Source organism: Taeniopygia guttata, chromosome 2, assembly GCF_048771995.1.
Source record: "Taeniopygia guttata chromosome 2, bTaeGut7.mat, whole genome shotgun sequence".
NCBI classification, from domain to species: domain Eukaryota; kingdom Metazoa; phylum Chordata; class Aves; order Passeriformes; family Estrildidae; genus Taeniopygia; species Taeniopygia guttata.
Window position 1 is genome coordinate 23,696,179 of NC_133026.1, and position 18,743 is coordinate 23,714,921.

General features: G+C 38.0%; 1 protein-coding gene across 3 annotated transcripts in view; it reads right to left on the reverse strand.

The window, feature by feature from the left end:
* CDK6 (cyclin dependent kinase 6) overlaps positions 1–18,743 on the reverse strand; it is a 140,622-nt gene that overhangs the window by 13,676 nt on the left and 108,203 nt on the right. For all 3 annotated transcript variants that reach the window (XM_030266961.4, XM_030266962.4, XM_030266963.4), the window contains exons 6-7: positions 5,566–5,616; positions 1,568–1,703 (exon numbers count right to left, since the gene is read on the reverse strand). In XM_030266961.4, coding sequence (XP_030122821.4) covers positions 1,568–1,703; positions 5,566–5,616 — 187 coding nt within the window. The remainder of the gene's footprint in view (positions 1–1,567; positions 1,704–5,565; positions 5,617–18,743) is intronic.

Here is an 18,743-nt window from a genome sequence, read left to right on the forward strand (position 1 = left end):
GGATGAGACACAACAGGGTCTCAGAAGGAGGCGCACAATGACCATCCATATTAAAACAAGCAGTGGGGTCACAGTGTAAGAGTATGGCCACCTCAAAAATTACACACTAGAAAATTCAAGTATTCACAGTTTATGAAATACCAGAATACAGGTTTTCTTGAATTCACATGCATAGGACAGCCTTCATCTGTTCATGTTGTGTGTTCAGTTTCTCTCTCATCTTCCTAGTTGCACTTTGATGGCCCTCCTTTCTGATCTGTATCCCAGCCTTTGTCCAGCCAGCATTGAAATCTCTACCCCAGTCTTGCATTTATAACTTGTTCTTTATGGCATTCACCTCCATGTATTATTTTTCCCACTGCTCTTGTCTAACCCATTTCTAGTCCTATTTTCTTTTCTTGTATCAGAATTCCTATAATTTAACTCCTGAAATTTAATTCAGTGACTTCCAGTTGTACTCTCCCCTTTCATCTGTGGCTCCCAGTTATCATCTCTTTGCCTAGCAGGAATAGGTTTCTTTTCTACCTCAATTTCTAGGCACAGATATTCATCTTCTTTCTCCCTCCCTCCCTCCCTCCCTCCCATCATGCCTTACACTCACTGAGCTCCCAGCCATATATACATATATATTTATTATTCCTTCTTGTTCTTAGAATCTAATTCTTGTCCCATGTCTAGCTTCCATTTCCAGGCTGTCTGCAAGCACAGCAGATTTTTCTCATAGCAGTGTTTGTCCCTTGTCATTTCACATGTCCAGATGTAGTCCGGCTTTCTGCTGCTGTCATGAGGACACTGCAGGACCATCTGCTGTTGAGACAACCTTGGCCAGAGACAGCAGCTCCTGAAGAGATGCATCAAGTCTTTCAAGAATTGCACTCTACCTAGCTCACATGAATCAAGATCCTTAGAAGACTTCTTGAGAACAAATCTAACTAGATTTCAATAAACACAGCATGAAGCAAACTGATGCAAGGTCATTCCCTATATTCCATTTAAGATTGAATTTCAGGACTGGGATTTCTAATGTATCTATAACAATGATGGAAATAGCTGTACCAGCCCAATTCTTTTGCTTCTGTTCAGCCTTGCCATTTGCAAGAGGCAATCATTGGTGAATTGCAAGTGTAAAGTTTTCAGCATTCAATAGAAAGCTAGCAGATGCAATCTGTCACTAAGTCTACTTCCTGCTTTATACTGGATCCACTATAGCACGAAAATGGTAGATCCATGTTTGTACTCATATCAGGCCAATACTGTAAGGGTGGCTGCCCCAGTGCACTGCAGTGGTCAGTAATGAGGATCTAATCATAAGGTCTAATGACAGGTCAAACAGATACGTCCCTGACCTAGTTTCCTAATCTTGAGCTATTCTCAGCTCTGACACCCCTAGAGCCAAAGGCAGTGTCTTTGTGCTGTTGTTTCACAGATTAACACAAACTCTCTTACTGATTTTTAACTTTTTTTTTACTAACTCCATTAAATGGAAACTTCATTTTTTCTTGGCAAGTTGCATGCACAGTGGGAGCCATCAGTCATGTGAGGTAGGGAACAACAAATAGAAACTCACAAGAAGCAAGTCTTTGCCTACTTCATCAATATCTGGTACAAATTTTTCAATAGGTTGTGCGGGTCTGGAAGTAAAAGCACTTCTTGGAAGGGCAACATCATTAGGCCAGTCCTCTTCTTCTGGGAGTCCAATTACACTGTGAAATGGAAAACATAATGTTAGCTCTGAACATTTATGCAGTTTACCTTTCATACTGGTTACACTGAGGCGCATTTTGTAAGTATTTTTGTTTAAATGAGCATAGATGTTTAATTGTACAGTAGTGCAATAATCTCTGTGAACGGAAGCTGATAAACATAGGCCCTCAATGCGCTTGGTAGAAATAATTTTGTGGGTACCACAATTTTCTGGCCTAAGTCTCAATTTTCTGAGTCTTTTTATTGAAAAAAAGCTGAGTGCTTTAGAAAAAAGTTGCTTAGCTCTTGACTGGATGGTGCAACGTATGTCACTCCAGATGATTAAAAGCAGTAAGTTTCAAAGGGGAATTGCATGCAAGGATCTTTTTTCACAAGAATGGGGACTGAGAGAAGACTGTGGGTCAAGATGAGGGTAAGGCAATAAAAGGGATGTTTCATAATGCTTCAAAGCTCTGTGCAGTAATTGTTGCCCAAATTTAAACAATTTATTTGCTTCACAATACAGGTTTTAAAGTCTCTATTTAGAAGTGGAAAGGCACTTGAGTGCCTTTGTGGTTTTGCTTTCAATTGTATTTTAGTTTTTCTTTACTCTTTAACAGAATATTTTAATGTCTTTAAGTATTTTATTTCTTTATTCTTTAAATTATAGCAGATATTTATGCTTATTAAATAATCATGCTGAGTTCTAAAACTCAAAAAAATTAAATAGCAGGTAAATCACCAACAATGAATTATGTCTCATACATTTTACATTTTAGTCTTCTGTTAATATTTTTGGGGTTCAAAACCAGTTTCTGATGGAAATTCTGGAAAAGATCATACAGTACTTGTTTGGTTTCAGGGAAAACATATTTTTATAACCTGTAAAATTGAGATTTTCAATGGAAATACTGACAAGGTAGGACAAGAAAGATAAGAAAAACAATGTCACTGAATACTTGGGCTTGCACAAAGGCCAGTGCCACTAGGGAGCAGCATTGACCTTTTTTCTCACGGAGTTTGTCACAAGACTGGGTGAGGCCGTGGGCCAACCACATGGAGGTAAATCATAGGTTACCTCAGTGAATGTAATGGAATTACCCCACCTTTACCTATGTGGATTTTACATTGTAATTTGGCTTACCTAAAATACCTCTGAAAATTAATATCTCCTCAAAATAACAGCATGACTGGAAGGGCAAAGCAATTACAATCTCAGGACAATTAAACCCTACTGCATCTGGACATATCACCGCTCTTGGGAAACGCTAAGCTGAATCTGTATGAGAAACCACATTTGCCATTTATCAGGTGCCATGTGCCCATGGGGCAGCTTCCTTGGCCACAGCAGTTAAAGCCTTTTGATTAGATATTTCAGGATCTGGCCCCATGTTAAATATAATACAAATAGCATCGAAGATGGGAGAGTTAAGTATTTTAAATAACAATGACATTTAGCCTATCATTCAAATGTATTTGGTTAGTCCCACTGTTTTCAACTACTGCACAGCAGAGCAGGAATGGGGCAGAATAAGCACAGACACAGGCAAAGCTAAGGACAAGAAACCAGGAGGCAGCCTGTCAGAGAGAGGTGGGCTGGACAAGACAGAGTGCAAAGGAGAGACATTTTTAGTTACACACATGTAGTACTCAAAATCCCTTAATAATGAATGTATGAGGAGCTGCTCCCACTTTAATGGTCTGGTAGCATCACCATTTCAGTGACTAAGTTTGGGAGTAGCTTGGGTAAGTTTCACCTCCTGCCAAAGGTTCAGGCCTGGTCTTGAGAAATGCTGAGTACTTTCCACTCCCATTGATCACAATGGGAGACAAGCCTGTTCACACCATTGCAGTTCAGCCTGAAATCTGTCAGGATGTGCCACAAGCTGGTAGTGTCCCGGAAAAGCAAGAAAATGTTTTGAGCCGTGTATGAGGGATTTACCCTCATACACAGCGGAATTTTACGGACACAAATCACGATGCACATGTAAAGCAAAGGCAGACCACAGCCTGAGTATCTGAAAGAATGCATCAGTCCAGACTGCATGAAAATCCTGAAACTTCCTTCTGTCCAAACTGATTTCTAGAATGAGTCACTAGTGTACAAAGAAACAACCCTCCTACAAGAAGAGCTAGGCCTAACTGTAGGGGGTTCTCCAGCTGTGAAGACACAAAATAAACACTATTTGGCACAACCTCTCAGAATTCAAGACAGAAACCTCTCAACTGTTTACGAAGAACTGTACACAAGAAGCAAACCCAAACTTTCTCTTTAAGTAGATGTGCAATAAGGAATTTCTTCTAAATTTAGCACAGCATTTTCTTTTCTTAGTGAATTCTTTTCTGCACAGGTAATCTTAGCCCCTAGGGATGGAAAGATCCCTGTTGGAGGCTGCCACTAGCAGCCATGCATTTAATCCTAGCCGAGTTAATTTTCATTTTCCCCTTAAATGTCACAAATGAAAGAAATCACAGCTATGTCTTTTTTGATTGTGAAATATGTTGTATGTATCAAAGCTGTCTTCATTTAATAAAGCAGAATATTATAGGACTAAAGTAGTAGTTTTGGCAGGAGAAAAAAGTCAACTTTAAGGACTGATTTTTCTGTATTGGGCAGGAAGAGCTATTTAGCGCATGACAAATTAACCACACAAGTGAGTCACATACTCATGGTACAGTATGCAGGAAAGGGAAGTCAACTCTGTGAAATCAAGGCCTGCAATTTAGAAACCCCACATTAAATAATGAAAATGTTAGAAACAGATCTGTTATGATTTGAGAACTGGAAAAATGGTTAAACAGAAAAATTCATTATTTGTTCAGTTAAGCTTTTCTTAGAAATTTTACTATCTTCTCTTTGGAATATCTTCAAGAGAAGAACATTTAGGAATATACTTCTCACTCTCTCTCTGTGCTATCTACTTCTTATTTCGCCCTGCAGCCCCTCCATACAGAAAGGGAAGACAGAAGTGCAGAGGCAACCAGGCATTTGTTCTCTGGATTGGTACCAGTTTTGTGTGGCTTTGATTTCCTAACTACACGATATGTACATCAGATCTTAAATTTACATGCCTCTTAAAAATACACAAATGTTCCTTAGTCTGAAGAGCTTTTATGAGAAAAAGTAAAATAATCCTATGAAATTATCATATTGGTAATATCAATAACTTAATTCTGGATGAGAAATATTCCACCTCAGAGAGTTTAGAGTCTACCTGCCTCCTTAATGTATTTGATGTATCTGAAGAACACAAACTCGTAAAACTGTAAAATGGTTTTAAAATAAAGTAAAATCATCGCTGAGAAAGCTCATGTTAAAATACTGATATTCCCTCAGTTCTCACAGCTACTTTCCAGACCAAAATATGGACTGTAAACAGGCTACACAATATATTTTAAAAGCTAACTTATTTTTGGATGTTTGAAAGTCTTTTCTGCAAAGATGCTATTGGTAATAATCTTAGAGATTTCAGCTTTTAATGTACCCTAATGTTGTTTTCTGCAATGCATAAAGAAATAAAACAAAACAAAAAAAAAAGCCTCTGTGTTTGTTTACATGAAGAAAATCTCTTGGACTTAACTGTTTATGAATATATATGTACATGCACAGTATGTTTAAGAGACTTAAAAAGCCCAAACCCAGAAATATCATAAGTTCCTGATGATGGCTATCAGTTTTGCAGACCTATATTCCATGTTGCTTCCTCATTCCACTCTGACACAGAATACATGGAAATATCATGTTGCATACCATAGCACTAGGAAATGTGTTCTAGGAATACTTCGTTCTAGTCACATTATTGCATAAAAACACAGCAAAGAAATCTCATAGCGTTTCAATGTTAAACAGATACTGACGTAAGCCAATTAGTTATTACTTACTCAAAGATTTTTCCTAGTTGATCAACATCTGAATTTCCACGGAAGAGTGGTCTGAAAAAATAAAAAAAATGTTTTTAGGATGTGACTTGCTTTAAATAATGTAAATTTTTTATGTCATTGACAGTTGCCAATGTAGGGTGAAAATGTGGGGGTTTTTGAGACTTCTTATCTTCTGCTTCCATGCTTTATCCAGTCCGCAAGTGAACCTTTCAAGTTTCTACTAAAACTGGTAACAAAAGGGGACAGATGACACACACTTTTCAATACACTACTTTTGAAAATCTAATTGTGCCCTTTTGCATGAATGACATAGTAGTTTTCCCTCAACTAACACTGTCCTATGAATTCTATCATTAACAAAACAGTTTTCAATATAAAGAACACTAAAATAGCTGCTAAGAGAGACAAAACCAGAATGAATGTCATGCAATTCATTAAAACATAATAACATTAGAGATTAATTATTATTAATATAAATTGAAAATTAAATTTCCTGCATACTGTATATTGGAAATGTGCTCCTAAGCTTAAGAGGTCAAATAAATGACAATGGATTCATGAAGGTCTGTAAACAATGGGGTGTGAAACAGTACAGAATTTACCTTGAAGTAGAGGAAAACTTCTGCTGCATAAATAAAGATACATTCAGGAAAAAAACAAATTGTTAGGCTGAATGTCCAAAGCTTTCAAGAAAATAAATCAGTGACTAAAAATACTTTCAGACACACTTTTTCTTTTCAAAGTGCATTTAAAATATTTTCACTCATCATGTATAAGATGCTATCACCCCACAATGCCAATGTAAAATATTAAATTCTGATTTTTATGGCAATATGGCTGTATTGCTAGCTTTGTGTTGAACAACAGTGCAATTTCATGTTGAAACTTCCAAGATATTTTACATTTTACTGATGGTAAGGATCCAGACAAGAATGAGGGATCTGTGAAGATCAGGCCACAGATGTCATGTACCATTTTGGTTCAACAAAGGGTAGATTACTGAAGAAACACAACCCACACACACTGCAAACTGAGATAATAACTTGGGTTGACTGATAGCTAGGCTGCCCTCTCTTCTGGATCTCGGCTCTCTAAGTACAGAGTATGTTGTAAACTCATGGTTACAGTTTCTAGAACTGTTCAGTTGAGACACAGTGATTTGACAGACAGTGCATAACCCCCTGCTTTCACTGGCAGCCTTTGCTTATGAACACCCATTCTCCTGCTTCTCCACATACTCCTCTTCTGTCTGATACAAGACCTTGACACCTGTGACAGCCAAAGGCATCATTTCACTGCTGGAGAAGATCTCTCCCATCTAGACTGGAGAATAAGGAGCAGTCAGTTGCGGTCCTTCCCCTCTCATTGCCCATATGCAGGAGCAGATGTAGGATCTGGATCTCCTTTTGCTAACCATGAGTTAATACTGAGAAGTGGCACTTTCCATCCTGACACTCTCACAAAGGCAGCAGAGCTCCATGTCACTGCGTGTCTTGTGGGTCCATTCCAAATACAGTAAGTGGACACAGAGCACTGTGACATTTCTTAGTTAGACATAACAATCTCTGCAGAAATCTGGGCCACCAAGAAAAAGCAGTGAACTGGCAGACATGCTGTTCTTTGGTGAACTAAACATGCATTTTGCCTCCTTCTTGTGTGCTGCCATTCAGGTCATGTCATATCAACTTATACTCCAAACTGCTTTGTGCAGGAACACTGAGAGAACTATTTAATCAAATCTGATTTGAAACCATCTGACATGAGATTTGAGCTGATGAGGCAAAATGTGGTAGCCTGTTACTTGTCCATAAAGGGCTTTATTTATTTTGATTGTGAATAAATCATAAATAATGGGATGTTTTGCTTCCCAGATACACATGATATTTACTGACTGTAGCCACTTTGACAAGACTATTGCAACTCATATTTGTGATTTCTGGGTTTTTTTGAGCTTTAAGGTATACAGCAATACAGGCTTCTACAAAACCTCAAAGCTTAACCCACTCAGACAGGAACATCTACTTCTGCCCTAAGCTTTGAGCCTGATTTTCAGAACATTCAATAGCTACAATCCTAGCATTGCTTGTGGCAGCAGACACACCCTGTATTTTCTAAAGTCAAGAAATACTGCAACCTAAGGCATTTTTTTTGGAACTCCTGCTTGAAATTATTAACATACAGTTACTTTGAATATTTTATTTTGGCTCCAGCATTAGATTATTGGGGCCCTTTAAACTAACAAAATCTACACATTCAAACAATCATATCTATGCAAATGGAAAGCTGATTTAATGTTTTAAAATGTATGCTGAATCTTGCATTAATATGAAAGTCTGGCAATAGCAGCCTTGTTCACAAATCACCTTAGGCAGTATCATGCCAGAACAAGTACAATTCTTGGGATTTTTAAGGAAGGTTTTTCCCATCATTGCTGCTGTCTCAAATTCACTAAGGGCTGAAGCAAGAATTTAAATTCTTTTGAAAGTATAATTATACAACACAAGGTGACCTTCCAACATACTTTGATATTTACTCAAAATGAGGTGTTATTAGTTCATCTTTCAGCCTCCTATCCATCCCACCATCATAACTACAACAGGATGCCAACTCTATGTTAAGCATCACTAGTATAATGAAATTTACCTCATGATTTTTGGCTTCAGGTTCAATTGGAATATTGGATGGGTGATTGGGGAAACAGAGTCACCTAATCAGCAGCTGCATGAAGCTCTCATTTCACATTTTGGCACTAGTTACTCTTCTGTATTGACTTGACAGCTCTGCAAGTCACATTAAAACTTTCACGTCAAGACTTTTAAAGATTTCTAAAGGTGGACATCATCTCTCCCACCACCTTTGAACTGAGAAGACTCAGCAGCCACAGAAAAGTAAAATTTCACCTTTGTTCTTCGTATCTTTCACTTGACTCATACACCCACTCACTCCCTGAGGTTTATTTATGCAAGCTTGATCCAGAAGTCCTTTCTTGAGCATATGTTCTTCTCTCTGAGATCATAATCTGTGTAAGACTGATTAAACTCTGGAGCCTGATTTTGTAGAATTCCTTCTTTTTTCTTCAGAAAAGGCATGGACCTGGGTTTGTGTCCTGTGGCAGGGGATGTGTGTCTGCTCTCTGGCTTCAAAAAACACCTAAAATCTGTGAGTACAAGTATCTCAGGAAAGAGGGACATTCCCACGGATGAAAGAACTATCCATGGGGATGTACTTGCCTTTTGTGTGGTTCCTCAATCCTCTCAGACATCCCTGACTTTGCTTGCTACAAAATCCATGCTCCGAAGGCTCCAACACCATTGTTGTTACTGAACGTACACCAAGTAGGGAAGATGGGACAAGAAGATTTGGAGTGCACTCATGACATTTAATTTCCCTGTTTGCTCAAGGGGTCTCAGATGGCTCCCATGTTTGTTGGTTGTTGCTTCTTTGATTTTCCAGGGCAACAGAACAAACAAAAAGTTACAGGGAATATGCAAGTGTTTGGCTACTCCTCCTCCTGGCTTTGGAGCTAGGCCATTACCCACTGCTTCTGAAATGATGCCCACTGTATGGAGGAAGAGCCTTTTAGTGTCTGCTGTAGGATCAGAATGCCCTTAGCCTATAGATAGGCAGATATGATGGAGGCATTGTATTGCTTACGCTGTCCTGCTAAAATAAACCCCTCCTGAGCCAATAAGCAAGTATGTCAGTTCCTGAGGTACAAAATGTGCAGCTGCACAATTAAATGGGTATTTGTTATGAGTCTGCATTGTGAAAGCAGAAGCACAGGAACACTCTCTGAACATAAAGACACATTTTTTTTTACTGTGGGGGTCACCAAGCACTGGCTTGAAGAGGTTGTGGACCCTCCCACCTCGGTGACATTCAAAAGCCATCTGGACATGGTCCTGGGCAACCAGTTCTAGGTGACCCTTCCTGGGCTTGGACCAGATGATACCCAGAGGTCCTTCCAATCTCAACCATTCTGTGATTCTGTGATAGTAGAGAAATAAAAATACATATCACAATGCAAGGTTGCAATGGAAAACCTACAAATCCTGAAATATTACCATCTGCTTATAGTTTAAAAGGGCTTGCACCATTAGTTTTCTGGCCAAAAGGCTCTCATGCTTATATATAGCTGAACAAAGTAGATTTAACCATTTACCAACTTTAGACTGTTTTTCTCTTGTTCATGACTTAGCTCAGCTTTTGCTCATGCTCATGCCAAGTTTCAGCTTCACTGAATACTCTTTCTATCTGAAGTGGATATTAGTGTCTGAAAAGTTGAATACTTTATTTTATAGACGTGTTTTATGTCTGTACTTCTCAATAAAAATTGAGATATAAACATTTCCTAAGCAAGTCTCCATGAAAGAATTTTCCCTGGTGCAACTCTACAGACATGCCAAAGCAATTTTTAAAGTATTGTATAAAATGACAATACAATGACACACAAGAGACAAATGAGTTTTGGCTGTAAATTGGCCACATTACTTCTAGATTTTAATTTCAGCCTTTGGTCTATAAAGCAAAGAAAATCTAAAGCTTTTCATATGGAATGTTAGAATTTTCATAAAGATTGGAATTAAAGATCCTGATAAGCACTGTTCTAGTCAAACTATAATGGAGACACAAGGAAAAAGCTTTTCCTGTTTCTATTGCAGCACAGGAAAATACTTCTGCAGGTTTCTTGACAGTGACGGACATTTTTAACTCATTAGTGACATTCTGACAGGAAACTATCTTTCCATTTCTGACATTGGTAAAATGGACACATGGAAGAAAGGTAATGTGAAGAAAGAATGCATTGATGAGTGAAAAAAAAGGTAAGAAATTCACTTTCTAACCAAAACATATTACTGAGCTCTCATGACAATTCTGGAAGTGCCAATACAAATGCTTCCAAAGCTAGACAAGTCTAGTATCTTTCCAGATATGTAAGAAGTAACATACAAAATAACTACCTAGATTCTTTCTGCTAGTCCATTTGCTCATTGTGACAACAGAAAAGAGGAATTTCATCCCCTTCCTTGTTCTCACAGAAAAATGATAAGGATAATCTCTTAATTACTAACTTGAATATATATAATATTCTTAGTGAAAAAAACTGTGTATTGGTGATCCATGTGTACTCAGGGATGTCCTACAAGAACTCCCTAAAATGAGAAAAACATCATGGGTGGAAAGCATACAACTTAATATTTGGGCAAGCAGGGCTTAGACACTCTGGTTTGAGAAGATGCTGAGAAGTTGTTTTGGGAAGAAGAGCAGTGAATTCAGAATATGTAACTGCAGCTTTGAAGGGCATTACATAAAATGAGGGAGGTGTTGAAAGTCCATGATTATTTGACATAATGAAGAAAAAATGTAAAGAAAAATGCTATAAAAAGGGTACATGGAATCTGCACAAGAAATTTTAGAATCTGATAGTGTTGTAGAAGTTAGGTCTAAGGAGTTTGTATGTCCATGTGTGTAAGAGCATTTAAGTGATGGTGAAGAATCTAAAAAAGCTAAAGCCAAGTAACATTTGCCAAGGAATCCTGCATCATGTCATGGGAAACCTGCCAAACTATATAGTCAGAGATATATTAAAAGGATGGGCTGGGTTTTTTCTTTTCATATTACAAAATGTGAATCGCTAGTAAGTAATTTTGTCAGATTCTTAGTTACTTGTTATGATGAAAATATTTTAATTTTAAGAATTAAAACCATACATGACCTAAAACTGAAATTATGAGATGACTAGAAATAACATGATCTGGACTGTCCTCTGGAGAGCTTTATTTAGAGGGATTATTTCTGAGTTGATTCCTAGCCACTCTTGTTGCTACCACTGTTTCTCTTTGACAAACTGCCTGCCAAAGTCTGTACTACAGGTATGAAAAGAGAAAGTAAAGCAAAAAAGAAAGTATCACTTTTAAAGATGAAGAAAGTATCACCTTCTAAAAATGAACATAATTGGCCTTTATGGTCTGTAAGATGAATAAGGTGCAATATAAAACTTTACTCCGAAAACATGGCATGCTGACAAGATTTCACACTCTGGACAGTTACCCACTTCCAGTCAAAAGTGACTTGCTCAGCTGTTGTGTAATTCAGAGTTCTCATTTTAAACCTAACATTTTCTTCTACTTCTCTCTCTCCTTTCCCTTCAATAGTATCTCTGTGTGGGTGGGTGACAGACACTGCATAGAAAGAAACTACTTCATGTAGAGGTTATTATACCTGATCATAAATTGCTCAAAACTTGTACAAAACTTACCTTCTCTCCTCCAATATGTAAAAAGAAAGATGGCATAGATAAACATTACAACTGAGGAACTACTCTTCAGCTAAAATCTGACAGAAAGCAGATCAGCCATCTTGAGTTTCTCATTTTAGTCTTTAAAAGCCCAATTTCTTTCATTCAAAAATCTATCGTTCTTCAAGTATGATAGTATCACAGTCATGAATAAGAACTCTAAGATGGGGCTATGTCAGTACTGAACTATTATTAGAACCAGATCTAATGCATCAAAACTTACAACAATTATTATTTTCCCTGGAGTTTCTCATGTCACCCAGTAAACAGAAGCAGATAAAAAAAGAAGTGGTTCTGCAAACTTCCAGTTCTGTAGTGTGTTGAATTTGCTCCCTATTGCTATTCAAAATGAAGCAAATTAATTGTAGAAATAAAGATAATATTCTAACCCCCCACAAATGCACATCTGGTCTAGTTCATAAGAAACGTATGGGTCTCTTTCTTGAAGGAGCAAAGAGCATTCAGAGCTGGGTGCAGATACAAGCCAGCAAGGAAGGACCCAACTTGAGATGTTCCTTTTGCATGCATAACTGAAAGGAAAATGTTAGTAAAATGCAAACCAAACAGAGGCACTGTGTACACCTTTATAACCAAAGCAGGGCCAGCCTACTGTGTAGAGTGAAGTTTATCCAATATACATAATGATCTCTGTAAGTAAGAGAAAATATAACCATATTCAAAGTTTCCTTAAGAGCTGGCAAAGGAAATCTTTTTCTGGGTGCTTAAAATTTGTTTGATACCTTTCAGGTAAGCACAGTCCAGGTGGCCTTGGAACAGAATGATGGGACTTGTCCCCCACCATTGACATAAAAGGGAGCTTTACCACAGACATCAATGACCCCAGGTTCAAGCCAATTGAGATCTATTTTTCCAACCTTTACTAAGGAAAAAAAATCATGCTTCAAGAGAAGTATATATAGATTATATATATGTGTATACATATATACATACCCACACATATAAGGTTGCAAAAAGTAAGATAAGAGTAGATACGATCTTTGACCATAATATGCTGTAACATAGGCAGATCTCATCTGTTCCTGGGCAGAACTGCTTCAGAACTCATCACTGAACATTATTTTTTGAAATAGAAGAGCCTTGATGTGTTGAGTGTCCTTCACTAACTCTCTCATCACGCACGTCACAGCTCTCTTATCTGCAGACATTTGTTTCCCTGCAAGATTTGTAGGTTTATTTCATTAGGGCTTTAAGGGTTGTTATCTCAGCTCAGGAAGCATGATATAATAGTGGCACCTTGAAAACTGCGCCAACGTTTGAAGCAAATTCTGTAAATACATACACAACTGACCTTGGAAAAATGGAAGGGGGAAAAAGTGTGGTCTCTGCTCAGTGTGGAAAGAGAAGCATTCCTTTGATTTGTACTGACAGTTCTACCAGCAATAATTGAACTGCCTGTGTATCAAATACCCATTTCATCATCGTGCACAGTTAAATTACATCTACTTGTCCATCAGCAGCTTGAGATTTAATGACATAACTGAACTGCAGGTTTCTGCCTTTTGAAAGCTGCCTGAAAAAAATACTGATATGACACATACAATGTAGTCATGATCTTCCCACAATCACTTATTTAGTTTGATGCATTCTCTTCTCTTTCATATCATATTATTTCATATCCCCATTTTAAACATGAATGCCTTACAACTGTCATATGGCTTTACCCTTCTTGTGCAACTCCATTGTGAGGTTTGAAGGCAGTAATTGAGGCATGGATCAGAGAAAGGCTGTCCTATGTTAAAGAGCAGGAGCCAAGAGGGTTCCTCACTCTCCTGTTCATTCAAACAAGCAATGGTGCAAATCAGTGCGCAGGACACTGTGCAGGCAGCGTGTGTGTGTGTTTGTGCAGAGAACCTCATGCCTGTGAACAAATTTGCCCATATTTTCCTTGAACAGATCTATATCCCCCCTCCAGAGCATGTCAGAGCTGTTTTTCACCCCTTGTTTAATTTAACTCATAATTTACTCCTCACTTAAAAATCTGGCAGACAGCACTCCAAAATGACACATTTTAGCCAGAAGGAAGATGCTCTTTAATGCTGTACTTTAAAGAAATAGTTTTAGAACATCTATATCACAGCAAAAGACCAACCTTTAAGGCAAGCAAGATGAGTTTCAGTCTGTTCCTAGTCTTTATCAATTATGTAAATGAAATGAAAGCAGTCTTCTACATGAAGTATCCACTCCTTTATCCTGTATGAAATTTCACTGTGAAAATCTTTCCAAATCACAGTTTTCAGAAATACAGAATTAATTAATTTTTTTGTAGTTCCACAATTTTTCTTGCAGTATCAAGATGACTTCAAGAAAGCTCATCCATTGACATTTACCATATTTACTGGTGTAAAAACCCCTTTTAAAATGGGCTTTGCTCAAGAGTGCCTCTAATGCTGGACTAGTTTCAGTCAAAGGGATGGATATAGAACAGGTTTTAAAGTCTGAGGACCTCTAATTAAAATTCAATAATGTTCCACAAACTGGATATATTTTCATTCAGACTGCTTTCATGGCACAGCTTTAGCCTAAAAGGTTTTGTGCCATTAGGTTGACTTCTCTTGGAATAAATTATTTTAAACCAAATGTCTAACCTTGTTATCATTCTTGTATCAGGTGAAAGAGTATGTACACATAACTATTGTCCAAAGGAAACTGACTCTTACCTACCTGTGATTCTTCCTTGTCAAAGGGAAAAGAAAGTTACGAACATATACACCAGTCTACATACTGGTTCATCTGATCTCCCCAAGGATATGAGTAAATTAACATCCAAGTATGTGTTCCCAGTTTCTCTTAGGCTTTATCTCCATCTTAGTAATGTTAAGCAATGAGCTTCACAGACGGAAGTTTACTCAATGGATAAAAGAGCTTATACTCTAAATACTTAATACAAAATTATGTGAAAGGATAATGTCCTAAATGATGATTTATTTTCACCATTATGAGCAATACAGAAAATGGTACATCTACGTGACTAAATTAGTAGTCTAACCTTGAGAAAAACCCCACCAACAGACTCTAGAACTGGGAAGAGTAAGGTAAAAAAGCACGTATCTGACTATAAAAGCATCAGAAAAAAATCTGTAAGTCAATCTTTTCTGTCAGCTGCAGTAGTACAGTTACAGAGTGACAATGAGGTAATGGAGTTTGCACATGGACACTCTGAAACTTCAGAAATGGGAGCTTCAGGAGATGGCAAATTTACATGTTTGGAGGGAAATAGAGAATTCTCTATTGTTCTTACAATCTAGAACATGAAATTCTCTATACAGAATAAAGTCTACAGAAAAGTGAATTTTTTTTCCCCTTGTGGAAAAACATTAAAGGCTAAGAGACAGAATCCTTGGGTTTTCTCTCCATCTGGGCTTCAGCTGCTCCTGTGTGGTTTGATATGTGATCACTTCATTTGCCCCCATACTATGTGTTAATGGCACCTGTTGCTCTAAGCCTCTCTAAGTTTTCAGATAAACCTGAAACATCAGAACTGTGCCCACCCACAACTAAGATGTCTCATCACCCTCAGCTGCAATAAAACACCCTTGGTCAGAAAAAAATTCTGTAAATGGATTATAAACCTTCAGACAAGAAAGGCAGGGAAAACATTTCAGTACTAAGTGGCAAACTGTTATGTGAGCAGAGGTTAAATTTCAATTTCAACCCTTTTCCCCAGCTGCTGAGTCTGAGTGTTAAAAGACATGAAAGTGAATTAGAAGGATAGTGTGAAGAAAATAACTTTTTAGCAGCTGTGCTGGCTTATATTGAATTAATAAACACCTGGAGAAAAGCTTGAGATAAATATTTAAGGTAGAAAGTTATGTACAGCAACCCTGCAAGGAACTGATACAGTTTTCAAGGCCAGTTAAACTAGATACAACTTTGCCCTGAGCAATACTATGTCCCATGCAATACACTCTACTCAGGCCAGAGGAGCTGTGAGATTTACATTCACTGGCCCATGACAGTGCATAGTAATCTGACTTCACCTATTAGGAACTCTCCGGTTATTTATCCTGTTCAGATTTTAGTCATTTCACATAAAATCTTTTTTCCCACTTGAATCCTGACCAAAAGAAATTGTAAGTTAATGTTTATATTAAAGAGAAAAATGAAAACCTAACTTCCAGGTGATAACATTGCTCAGATGCCACCCTCCCCTATGCACCTGTAGCACATTTTGTACTTTAGATTTGTGTGTTACCAGACTTCCCAAATTTTTTTTTTGCAACAATTTTTATGCTATTATCTCTGCTTTGCCATTACTGAACCATAAGCCTTTTGTGCTGTCTGTGGCACAGCTCTATTGGTTTTTGACATCCTTTTGATGGGAAGAGCACACAACTCTGTCTTTACAAAATGAACATGCCCTCAGTCTCTGAAATACTGAGCACATGTAGCTTCTTGAATCACCCCATAGACTGAACTCTTTTCTCCCCATTTTACCACAGTGTTCACCACCTTTATGTCCACTACAAGGAGTTCCTCGAGATCCAGATGGAGATGGCTGTCATTTCTGAAAAAATACAAACCTAATTTGTTCAGAATTAAAGAAAAAACCTTAATCCTCTTCTGGAGCAAGTGAATAGTCAAGTAAAAGCCTCCTCCCCTGGTAAGCCATCTTATGCCTTGCTTTTCATACAGTTGTGGCTGGTATGTTTGTCAAAAATACAGAGTTTGCTAAAAAGTCTAGGCCTTCTTTAAACTCTGCTTGCACTTTCCAGCAAAATGCCCTCAAAATCAAACTCTTAAAAGATCTAGATGAGCAACACCTACCTCTCCTTTTGTAATTACTTCACAGGAATGGGAAAATTATTCCAAGGCAGGAGGGAAGCAAGCAATTCTGTTTCTGTGATTGAGTGGGTAGGACACCCACCTAGAATACAGTTCTCACTCTGTACATGTACTCTCTCACTGCTAATGGTCTGATGAGATCTAGGTTTAACTGAGTACCTTCATTCTTACAGCAGCAAAGTATGATTCATCACTGCCAAACAGACTTAATTTAATAGCTACAGATAGAAACATTACACAAAGATCTCCTGCTATGTATACTTCTTTAGATGCTGAAAGCTTGCTCCCAAATTATTTGGATATAAAGAGCACTTAAAAAATTATTAAATTGTGTAGAACAGTGTGTATGGTGTACTGACACAATCATAAAACCCGTTTCATGGACATAATCTAATAAGAAAGATCCGATAATTCACTGTAGTTGGTGAAATTCTGGATGATATAGCTTATTGAGTCATGTACCTTTAGGTAACTGATTCAGACTCAGTGAAAATCAATAGTAACTGAATCTTCATGCCAATTTACTCCGGCTCAGTTGAATAAATGAGTGGAAATGAAGTAATTCCTTGGATGAAATTCATATTTGACAAATGTCTATATTCCAAAAGCACTTACTACTGGCAAACTTTGGTATGTTAGGAGAGAAGCTACGAATATGGAGAATATTTAAGTAAAAGAAGAAATACTTTCTCAGAGTTTGTCTTAAGAGTTGCATCTGGACAAAATTCATTCAGTGCATCTATAAAAGGAAAGCAGAGCAGATTATGTATGAGTTTCTGGAAGAAGACCAGAAACACATGGTTTGACCAAGCCAGACAGACAGTTCCTAAAAGACTGCAAAATGAGGCATGCCACAAGCACAAGAGAACAGCCAGGCAGGTCACATGCTGACACCAAGAGCTTGTCAAATCCTGGCTCTGCCTTTAGCAGTCCGCACACCATGGTGGCTGTGTCTCACATGGACCCATTTGTACAGGGCCAGCAGGTCAGGCAGAGCAAGCAAGCAAATGTAATGGCAGTGCCACAGGCTGTGTGCAAACAAAAATCAGAAGCAAGGCAACAACACGTGCTTTCATATCACAAGGCAAACTATGGCTTCAAAGGAAGAAGGGACAGGAATTGCTGTGACTTAGGGTGAGCTGTATCCTGCCAATCCTGATGGTAAAGGCAGCTCCAGCTACACGTGGGTAACACGTGCTGCTCTGTGGCAGGGGGCACATACATGCAGGAGAGGCTGTGGCCACTTCCCTTCCTCACCAAGTTAGGGCTCTATCTATGTCTTTGACATCTGCAACACACAGACTGGCAAGTTCTCTGCAGTGGCCTCAACCCTGCAGTATAGGTAAGCTTTTCCACAGAGGCAATGGGGAGCTGCCTTTGGGTACTGTGATTTCCTTGGAGAAATTGTTTTCAGAAATCTAAATATCAAACTTGCTTTCTCATTGACATTTTGAGGTCTTCTCTCACAGCCACTTATTTACTTGGTACAAAATAGTACGTCTCAGAAAGCTGTTATGTTTTGCTCTGCTATCCTTATCCTTAGCTGATTTTAAACTCCAGAGATTGTGTGCTCCTTTAGGTCTGCTTTCCACTTCTCTCATGCACATTTATGGGGTTTTATTAGATATAAAGAACATTTAACAGCCTTGTTGACCAATACATATTGAGAAGTCCTAGTCTGAAGCTGCTGAAAAACTCAAATATGAGGCAGATTAATCCTATATACTTCTCAACTAGTACATATTGTCTTTATGACTGACCAATGGTAACTAATTATTAGACTTTTCTGGACAATCAAACACAGAAAATTCAGTAAAAGCTGCTGGATCAAAATGTCTGACTAGACACTCAATTTGGGAAAAAAAACTGCCACACTTGGGAGCTCAGCAACATGGAATGACAGTTAAGGTCTTAGACTTTTTCCCTCTTCTCCAGAGTGCACCAGTGTCCAGGAAAGGATCCCAGGAATTTAAATACCGTTTTGTAGCCATTTTCCTATGAAAGAGAAAAGTAAATACAAACAATGTTTAGTTGTATTACGAGTCAAACAAAAGTACACAGAGGTTCCCCCAGCCAA